Here is a 10,367-nt window from a genome sequence, read left to right on the forward strand (position 1 = left end):
GTATAATAAAATAAATTTATGTAAAAACTAGAGACTTTATATCTAACACGCTTTTTTATCTTTTCCAGGTGTTGTTTGAGGGTGGGTGTCATTTTCTTTGTGATACTTTGTTAAAGTGAATTCTTAAGTTTCATGAAAAAAAAAATCAGAAACAGCAGAAAAGCTGAGGGTGGGACTGCCCGCAGTTAGTACACAGTAAACTGTTGTAATTTCCCCTCTTCCATTCAAATGTCTTTACATCACATATTCTATTTAGAAAATGACTTCTAATATCTTATGGACTATATTGGTACCATGCTGGGTTTTCATGCTAATTTGGGTTTTTTTTTTTTAAGGTTAAATAAGTTAAAGCATATTCTTCATTCTTCTATAGGGGAGTTTGGTTGGCTTAGTGGACTATCCAGATGATGAAGAGGAAGATGAGGAAGAAGAATCATCCCCCAGGAAAAGGCCTCGCCTTGGCTCATAGAATACTTGGTGGGGGACTCCCAACACATGGTCTTAACTAAAACGCTGTAGCTGCTCACTGAGCTCAAGTGTGAATGGGAAAGTGTTCTCATGGAACTTAACACACACGGAGTAGCAGAGACTCAGTTATCAGGTAGGAAAGTCTAGTGTAAGAAACCAGGCTCCCCGAGAACTTCATTGTTTCCTAGTGATTAAAGGGTTTGCCTTTTGAGCTGTCCAAAATAAGAAGTGATTGTTGGAGCCTGGGTGAAAGCTTCCCAGCAAGGAAAGTCTCAGGTTTGGGAGAAGAAGGGTTATTAATGCAGGGTTGCTTCAGGGGGTCCAATCTAGAGAACATTGTGAGACTTCAGTACCCAATAACATTGCTTGTATAATGGTGCTGGCCATGTTGTTGTTTTAATCAGTTGCCTCTTTTTAAAAGAAATTTTTATGTAAAACAAATTGAACAGTCATTAGAAATGAAGTTACATTGTTGGGACCATTGCTTTAAATATTTCACAGAAGTGAAACAGCCTTTGGTGTTTGACAGGACATATTTAAATACCCTAGGTAACAGCACATACCAGTTTTTCTACACCAGAGACTTAGTACATAAAAAAAACAAGCTGGTTTCCAAACGGATAGTTTTCTTAGTAGAACTTTTAAAGTCAGCACTTTTAGAGGTAACAGCAGTATTCTGAAATGGTCCTTCTAAAAACTCAGGAGTGGCTGGAAGACGGTGTTCCCAGTACTCCCTCAGGACAGTCGCTCTGCTTCCTCAGTAGAGCTAGGTCTGGGTCTCCTCGCAGCTACTGACAAATTTATAGAGACCAATAAAGAACGGTGCTGAACTAAGTGACATTTACTATCTAGAAGCCATTTTCTCTAGAGGTTATAGAAGTGTCAGAGTCATACAGCATAGCAAGGGAAACTTCCGGACGAGGGTGTAACATGAAAGTTGCATTTTTTAAGAGAATAAAAAGCACATTTCATGTATGTAAATAAATTTAAAATAACTGAGGCAAACTATTAAGAGCTTTTATTTTTAGAACAGCGAGTTAATTGTAAATATTTTAATGTTAGTTTGCTCATCTATGATCTGAGAAAATTGCTGAGATAAGAAAAATGACCCCAAACTACAATTTAATGCATTGGGAAAAAACAATTCTAAAACATAGAAATTCCAGCTGCAGTATTCGGAACAGCTCTGTTGTGTATTGTGGGTCCGTTCTTCTGGAATGGCTTAAAAGCAGCTTCCTGTGGTGGAGATTTTAGAGTTTTCATTTTGGCTATTGTTTGGAAAAGATGGGTTGTCTTTGTAGATATAAAGTATAGTTTTTTTAAATAAAACAGATGTTTATTTTGTATTAAAAATAGCACTGTACTTGTTTTACACCATTTGTATATACGTGGTGATATAATGTAAAATTTTGGAATTAAATAGTGACCTGTAATTCCAAAAAAAATCTATAGGTAGATACAGTTTGCCTATGAATTAATATCTATATTCCTGGACAATTTTCTAACTTTTCTGTGGCAGGTGACACCTCTTCTTTTCGGACTAGATCAGACTCTCTATAACATACTGTGGCTTGTTATGTGAAGGAAAAGCCTATTTATCTGTTTTCTCTTTGTCCTTCATCAGCCTTGGGATGACTTTAATTAGAGCCTCCTTGCTTATAAAAGATTCAAACTGTATACAGTGATTGTGTCTAATTCTGACTTCCCATACTCATCTCTGATTGCCCATATAAAAACCATATGCTGATACTAGATTTTGGCTGTCCATGGCTATTAATCCTTGCAGTTTGTATCTGCTCTTGGTAAGAGTCTGAGTGTCGAGATCTGTTCTCTACCTCTCTGTCTGAACTTGTTTCTAATCATGTTCAGACCAGCTATGGACTGACTGATGTTCACTTTCTCCACGAATCTTCTGATTATGGTCAGTATCGTTACTACATTGGGACTCTGGGTATCTGCATGTACTTGATCCAGATAGGTAGATGCAGATAGTCTGTGAGCAGATGGAATGTCTGGTCGTTCACATTGAGATACAGTATTTGCTGTTGTTACACTAGATTCTGATATCCTTGTCTGGATCTGGAGTATTCCTGGTCATGTTGATATCCGGAAGGTTTGCAACTCCTTCCAACTCTCCATGACTAGTTACTTTTCTCATTGCTGTTATACAATATCTGATGAAAGCAACTTAGGGATGGGTTTATTTTGGCTTAGAATTAGAGAGGATACAGTTCCTCATGGTAAGGAAGGTAAAGTGCCTTGCCTCCTCGTGTCTGTAGTTAGGCATGCAAGAAATGAATTAGTTTTCAGCTTGCTTCCTCAATTTTATTCAGCTTGAGATCCCATTATGTGGAGATAGTTTGAAATCCTTCTGAAATATCCTTATAGATGCTCTCAGAAATGTGGTTGTATACACTTCTAAACCCTTCTACATTGATGATGGAGATTAACTGGCACATTTCTTTCCTCCTGTGTTGAGCCATAGCTGCTTATAGCCATACCGGAGTGACTATGGACAAAAGCTGAGAGTCCATTTCAATCTCCAAACTGCCCTTGACTATAACTCTATTGACTATAACTGGATGCTTGTTTTCTGTTTATACTGTGTGCATAGACCTTCAGTCTTCATGTTTTCCTTACAATGGATGGGCCCTTGTCTTATTTCTCATTCATCCAAGCTTTTCATGCGTTATAACTGGGTCTCTGAGTGTGGCAGAGTTCTTGTCTTTGTGTACAGGTTACAAGCTGTTACTGAACTTGTCTTTAGGCATCTGTAGCTATCTTTTGACTGTTCATGGCTGGCTGGTTCTATTGGACTCATCTTCTCTGTGACTAGAGCCAAACTCTCCATGAATTTATATCTGACCTTGAGAATATACTATTTGTCTAGAGCTGTCTTCTGTCTGTTCACAGCTGGATGTCTGACTGTTTATGATGTTGTATCTGGATCATCTATGCGTAGATTTAAACTAACCATTAGTGGATATCTGGCTCTGATGAGGCCTTGAATTAGGAAGAGTACACAAACCTTTAAAATTCGTGTTTTATGCTCCCCATGATTGGATACTTAGCTTTCTTTGTGGCGTATCCCACTCCTTTCTCTACAGACTGCCCGAGGATTGAGCCGTAACCCTGCCAGACAGAACTAATTATCACTATCTGCTCTGCACCCTGCTGTCTTCTCATGGCGAACCCAGAATGCGTTAATGGGACTTGTCTGTAAGTTTAGCCTAAAGCTATAGTGGTACCTTTTGATTGTCCATAAGTGAACCCATTTCTGTCCCTTCTGTTTTTTTTTTCCTTTTTCTTTTTTTTCATTGAGAATAAGAAAAAAAAGTTTCCGCCTCCTCCCAGCCTCCCATTTCCCTCCCCCCCCCCCCCCCCCCCCCCCCCCCCCCCCCCCCCCCCCCCCCCCCCCCCCCCCCCCCCCCCCCCCTCCTCCCCCCCTCCCCCCTCTCTTCTCCCCCTCCCCCCACTCCTCTCACCCCCCCTCTCCTATCCAAAGAGCAGTCATGGTTCCCTGCCCTGTCCCTTCTGTTGAATCAGAATCTTTCTGGAAAGATCTGGATTCAGTGAGTAGACGACAATATTTGATCACCTCAGTTTTAAAAAGAAAATTTGCACATGTAAGTTTTATTTCTTGTAAGATCATCAGGGCAACGAATGGATGGAAGCAAGGCCCATAAATTTAGGAGAGAACCAATTACTTTCAGACTTTGAAAGGCTGGGTACTTAATGTTTTATCCTCAGCACTTTGGGAATCTATATGTCCTTACATTTGCCACTGTTCACTTAGAGAGTGACTTCTCTAGTTAAGGATGAAAGTAGTTGTTGTCTGTGAGTATAAACACAGATGTTTAGAAGGCTATTTGATACTATGACAATTTAACAAGCAATAGTAATAGTTATCTCTTGTGCCTATGAGCTCTCTAGACATGAGTTGTTGACTGGACCTCTGACCAGGTGTAGATTTCATTTGTGAAGCAGGCTTCAGATCTAGTTAGGGTGTGGTTGGCTGGCTCCCGTGGTAGTCATGCCACTATGACACCAGTGGGCACCTCTTACCTTCCTAGCGTTCACAGCTGGGTAAAACCACCGGTGCCTTTTCTCCCACTGCTGCCTGCACTGCACCTATTGGCTTGCTTTCTCTGCATCTTGTACTGAAGCTTGTGGTGTCTTCAGCAATCAGGTCTTATTTGCTTACTAGTTATGAGGGGAAGACGGGGACTAAAGAGAGCCTGCATTGTTTGAAAGGCCTTTGGAGCTTCCTTGACTAATAAAACCTTTTCTAAAACTAAGCTTTTCTATATACATTGGTGTTTTGCCTGCAGATATGTAGGCAGGATCAGATCTCCAGAACAGGAGTTACAGACAGCTACGAGTTGTCATGTGGGTGCTGGGAATTGAACCTGGGTCCTCTTGAAGAGCAACCAGTGCTCTTAACTGAGCTGAGCCATCTCTCCAGCCCTGACTCTCATAGAAGTATCTGTACTGGGAATGTTGCTTAGAAATTCTCTGTTTCTATGAACAACATTGCTTTCAATTTCCCTTTTGTAGTTTTAAATATAAGATAGTAGGTTTCCATATGACCTTTTTGTACACTCTTTGTTTTGATTAATTCTTTCGCTACCCCTCCCCTCCTTAAATTCCTCTCCCTCTCTTACCTATGTTCTCCTCTATCATCTATTGTCTCTAGTTCCATCCGTTTTCCTGAAAATTTCATTTTTCTCCAAAGTTGAGTAAATTTCCATTGTGTGTATGCACCTCATATTTATTATCCATTCATCAGTTCAAGGACGTTTAAGCTGTTTCCATTTCCTAGTGTCCTTATTAGGATTCCATTGCTGTGATAAATACCATGACCCAAAACAACCTGGGGAGGAAAAGGTTTATTTCATCTTACAGCTACACTCTGTCATGAAGAAACCCTGGGCAGGAACTCAAGGAAGGAACCGTAGGCAAAAATTGAAACAAAAATTGTGGAGGTGCACTGACTACTGCCTTGCTTCCATGGTTTGCTCAGCTTGCTTTCTTATACATCCTGCCAGGGATGGCACCGCCCCCAGTGGCCTGGACCCACTCCCATCAATCATTAGTCATGAAAATGCCCTACAGACAGTCTGGTGAAGGCGTTTCCCAACTGTGGTTCCTTTTCCCAGATGACCAGCTTGTGCCCAGCTTCAAAACACCTAGCCAACACACTTCTTATGAAAAGAGCAGCGATGACTATGGATGTTCAATTATCTCTGCAATACACTACTGAATCCTTTGGGTATATGCCCAGGAGTGGTCTAACTGGGTCATATAGTACTGTAAATTCCATTTTTCTTTTTTAAAGTATAAGTCTCTTTATTTCTTCCCTGACCCAAGGGTGGTTCAGTAGTTGACTGTTCAGTTTCCATGAGTTTGTAGGCTTTCTGGGGGTAGAATTGTTGTTAAATTCTAACTTTATTCCATGGTGATCTGATAAGACACAAGTGGTTACTAATTTTTTTTATATCTCTGTGGATGTTTGCTTTGTTACCGAGTATGTGATCAATTTTTGAGAAAGTTCCATAAGATACTGAGAAGAAGGTATATTCTTTCTTATTTGGGTGGGATGTTCTACAGATGTCTGCTAGGTCGATTTGATTCATTACCTCCATTAGTTCTCTTATTTCTCTGTTAGGTTTCTGTCTGGTTGACCTGTCCATTGGTGAGAGAGGTATGTTGAAGTCTCCTACTATTAGTGTGTGGGGTTTGATGTGTGCTTTGAGTTCTAGTAATGTTTCTTTTACATATGTGGGTGCTTTTATATTAGGGGCATAGATATTTAGGATTGAGACTTCATCTTGATGAATTGTTCCTGTTATGAATATAAAGTGTCCCTCTCCATCTCTTCTGATTGATTTTGGTTTGAAGTCAATTTTGTTAGATATTAGTATAGCCATACCCGCTTGTTTCTTACGTCCATTTGATTGAAAAACCTTTTCCCAACCATTAACTCTGAGTAAATGTCTGTCTTTATGGTTGAGGTGTATTTCTTGTAAACAGCAGAATGTTGGATCCCGTTTTTGCATCCATTCTCTTAACTTGTGCCTTTTTATAGGTGAATTGAGACCATTGATATTAAGTGATATTAATGACCAGTGGTTGTTAACTCCATTTTTTTTGTGATAGAGTTTGTGTGTTTCCCTTCTCTGGGTTGTGCTTGTGGAGGGTTGTTAGATGTCTAAGTTATTGTGAGTGTTGTTGGGTTCCTTTGGTTGTGATTTTCCTTCTATTACTTTCTGTAAGGCTGGGTTTGTGGCTACGTATTGTTTAAATTTGTTTTTATCCTGAAATATCTTGTTTTCTTCATTGATGGTGAAAGAAAGCTTGGCTGGGTATAGTAGTCTGAGCTTGCATCCATGGTCTCTTAGTTTCTTCAGCACATCTATCCAAGACCGTCTGGCTTTTATGGTTTCTATAGAGAACTCAGGTGTAATTCTGATAGGTTTACCTTTATATGCTACTTGACGTTTTTCCTTTGCAGCTCTTAATATTCTTTCTTTATTTGTGTGTTTTGTGTTTTGATTATTATATGGCAAGGGGATTTTTTTTGATCCAGTCTATTTGGTGTTCTGTATGCTTCTTGTACCTTCATAGGAATATTCTTCTTTAGGTTGGGAAAGTTTTCTTCTATAGTTTTGTCGAATATATTTTCTGGGTCTTTGAGCTGTAATTCTTCTCCTTCTTCTACCCACTCTTGGTTCTCACTGAATTATTGGTAACAGCCATCATATAGAACCAGCCTAGATGACCATCAGTGTGGACAATGAAACTGTGGTGTGCATAATCAATGAATTTGTATTCAGTCCTGACAAAAATCAAGTCATATGCAGTTGAATATATGAACCCAACCATAACATGAAGCTAGACTCATCAAACACAGAAGGAAAAATCTTGCACATTTTTAAAAACCATTTATGGAGTTTAGATTGAAATACCTGTGAATGTGTAGAAATGTGTAATATGCATCATACTTTTCTAAATTGATATCTTCTATCAGTTCAATGGTGCTTTCTATAACATATAATTAATTTTATTGAAATTATGTTCAGCTGCAGTTTCATTTGTATGTTCTAGGAGGACTATTCTCTTTTATAAATTGCTCAAATATTAAATGACAAGTTCTCACAATATTCACAGTGTGAACAATATTACTCTTTATGGCATATAACTCTAAATGATAGTGGAAGGGTAATTCAACTTTCTATTTAAATAATGAATTTCATTGTGTTTAAATTATGTATAACACTGTGATTTAAATGATGTAGGACATTTTTATATTATTACACATGTGTACCTAAACTTAAAAAAGAAGGTTGAAGGACGAAAGACTGCATCTGGGTGCCGCTTGATGTTGAAGTGACCCTGGGAAAATGACAACAAAGCCTGTTTCCTACTAAGGACAGGGCAGAGTCAGAAACAACTGTCTTAGTGCAACTTCAGTGACTTGATTTGAAAACAAATCACAGAAGATGGAGCAGGCACAGGCAAAGATTGCCAAACCATCCACTCTTGAGTGCTGACCTCCTCGATGTCAAGATTTACACAGCCACCAGCAGAAGGGAAGGAGGGAGACCATTGTGGTGGGCAGCTGTGCGGAAGTTCCCACACTGTAACAACTCAGCTACAGCAGCAAAATAAAGGGATGGAAACAATGAGAATTTCTGTAGGTCTTCTTCAAAACTTTGTTTATAACAGAGGAAGAAAAACACGGTTGTGAAGAGGAAAGACTGGCCGATGGATGTGCCCTTTGTCCTCAATTAATCTGAGCATTGATTTTTGTCCTTCAAGTAAGTGTCTAACAGTGAACATTGATCTTCAAGTCCATTGACAATGAGTTTTTCTCAGGTTTTAAAACTGTGAGAAGTAACTGCCATTTCTAAGTCCTCAAATCAGATTACAAATAAAAACACCATTGTAGTTCTTACAGATACAGTAGAAGAGTTGTTACAAAGTTATAGGACACACACACATAATTAAAGAGGTCAGAGGGCAACTCTCTGAGAGTAGAAAAGATGACTAAGGGATGGGATGAGGACGATGCTGAGAAATGAACAAGAGTCTTGTCAGGACTAGTTGCCAAGGCTTTTTTATTTGTAACGAGGAGACAAAGGGGCACTGTTATCTGGTGAGTGGAATGAAGAACCTTTCACAGATGTCAGCATCTCAGAGCAAAGTCCAAAGAACGAAGCAGGAGAGGGCAGCAAGCCTGGACCAGTCTGCCTCCTGCAACACTTGGTGAAGTCTTCCTCATCAGCTTAGCAACAGCCACCAGACTGCTGGCTACTGCCACAGCTGCCACCACCGCTGCTGCCACAGCAGCCACTGCTGCCACTGCTGCTGCCACAGCAGCCACTGCTGCCCCCACTGCTACAGCATCCAGAGCTCTGGTGTCTGCGATGGAGAGATCTGCGGGGCCTGTGGTGGCTCAGGCAGCAGCCACCACTGCCAGAGCTGCAGCAGCCCCCGGAGCTTGAACCACAGCAGCCCCCGGAACTGGAACCACAGCAGCCCCCGGAACCCAAACTGCAGCAGGAAGAGACAGGAGGACACTTAGGGGGACATTTAGGAGGACATTTTGGTGTCTGGCACTTGGGAGGGCACTTGGGGGCACACTTGGGAGGGGGCTGGCACTGCTGCTGGCTCTGCTGGCAGGACATCTCCGTCTAGGGTTTCAGGAGCTGCAAGAGAACCACACACATGTCAGACACCAGACACTGAAACATTCTTGCTACCTGAATTTTACCTATAAGCCCCAAAGCAACCATTCATAGTCCTTTCTTTTATAACATACAATGTCACAATATGTTCATCATGAATTCAAAAACCTCAGAAACCCATGCAAGAAAATACTCATTGTCACCCAGTATCCAGAAGCTCTGAATGATTATCTAGTGACAACTGAAAATGTGTATTAGTCTTAGTCCTCACACGAGTGCCGGTATACAGATTATTTCAAAGAAAAGTAATTGAAAAGCAAAGAGAGTAATCACTACTTGAAGGTGATTTTAGTTTAAAGTCAGCATTTGAGACCTTTTATATTACTGATACTCCCAGTCCTAAAAAAATATATGCAAACCCACTCAAATCTGCCTTGGGACTATGAAACCCTGTAGTGAGTACAGAGTTCAGAGGTGTACAAATCACCACCTCCACAGCTCAAGGTCGACAAAGTCAGTGTCTTCCAGGTAGTGTCTTCTTGATCAGAGAAGGGTGTGAACAGATCCCAGAACCATGGCTCTATTTCTTTCCCAAGCCTAAGTGAGACTCTGTTGACCTTTCCTGAACCAGCTCTTCTCAGGAGTTAGTGGAAGCTTTTTCTTTACAGGCTAACTCTCCCCTGAGCCTGTCCAGATGCTCAGGTCTCTGCACTCAGTGTCCCATCCCGAGTGGTCCTAACAGTGAAGGTACATCATCCTCTCCAGAATCAGAATTATCCAACAATTGCAGTCTTTCAGAGCAGTAGCTTGTGTGTATTCATGTCCCTATTTCCTCGCCCCTCACTCTTCACTATGTTTTATGATCTATCAATGTCCTCTAGGTGGGGAGACCCCTCCTAGACTCCTGTCCAACTCTAGTCTGGCAACCCCTCTGGAAAAGTCTCTGCTTTTGCCTCCCATGGATACTTACCAAGTTGAGAGGCAGCTCACGATCTGTGGATATCTCAGGAGGTGAATGATGGAAGTGCCCTATCCCTCAGCCCTTTTAGTCTGATCCTGGCCTCTGTCTCAGCCTGTCAGAGAGTGTGTGAATAGGGGTGGCTCTGCCTCGTGACATCCACATTGTTATGTGACTGGTGATGACCAGATGATCCCAACAGCCTTGGGGCCAAGGAATGCTGTCTTAGGACATGGTTTAGGCATGAAGGG

General features: G+C 41.0%; 1 protein-coding gene across 1 annotated transcript; it reads right to left on the bottom strand.

Moving 5' to 3' along the window:
• Window positions 1-8,756: 8,756 nt before the first annotated feature.
• Window positions 8,757-9,158, bottom strand: LOC126492762 (late cornified envelope protein 1C-like). The gene has a single exon (XM_050129335.1). It carries the CDS (start codon window positions 9,156-9,158, stop codon window positions 8,757-8,759), a length of 402 nt encoding a protein of 133 aa, XP_049985292.1.
• Between the last annotated feature and the right edge of the window lie 1,209 nt (window positions 9,159-10,367).

This window comes from Alexandromys fortis, unplaced genomic scaffold, assembly GCF_014885135.2.
Source record: "Alexandromys fortis isolate MF-2015 unplaced genomic scaffold, M_Fortis_MF-2015_v1.1 scaffold_299, whole genome shotgun sequence".
NCBI lineage: Eukaryota > Metazoa > Chordata > Mammalia > Rodentia > Cricetidae > Alexandromys > Alexandromys fortis.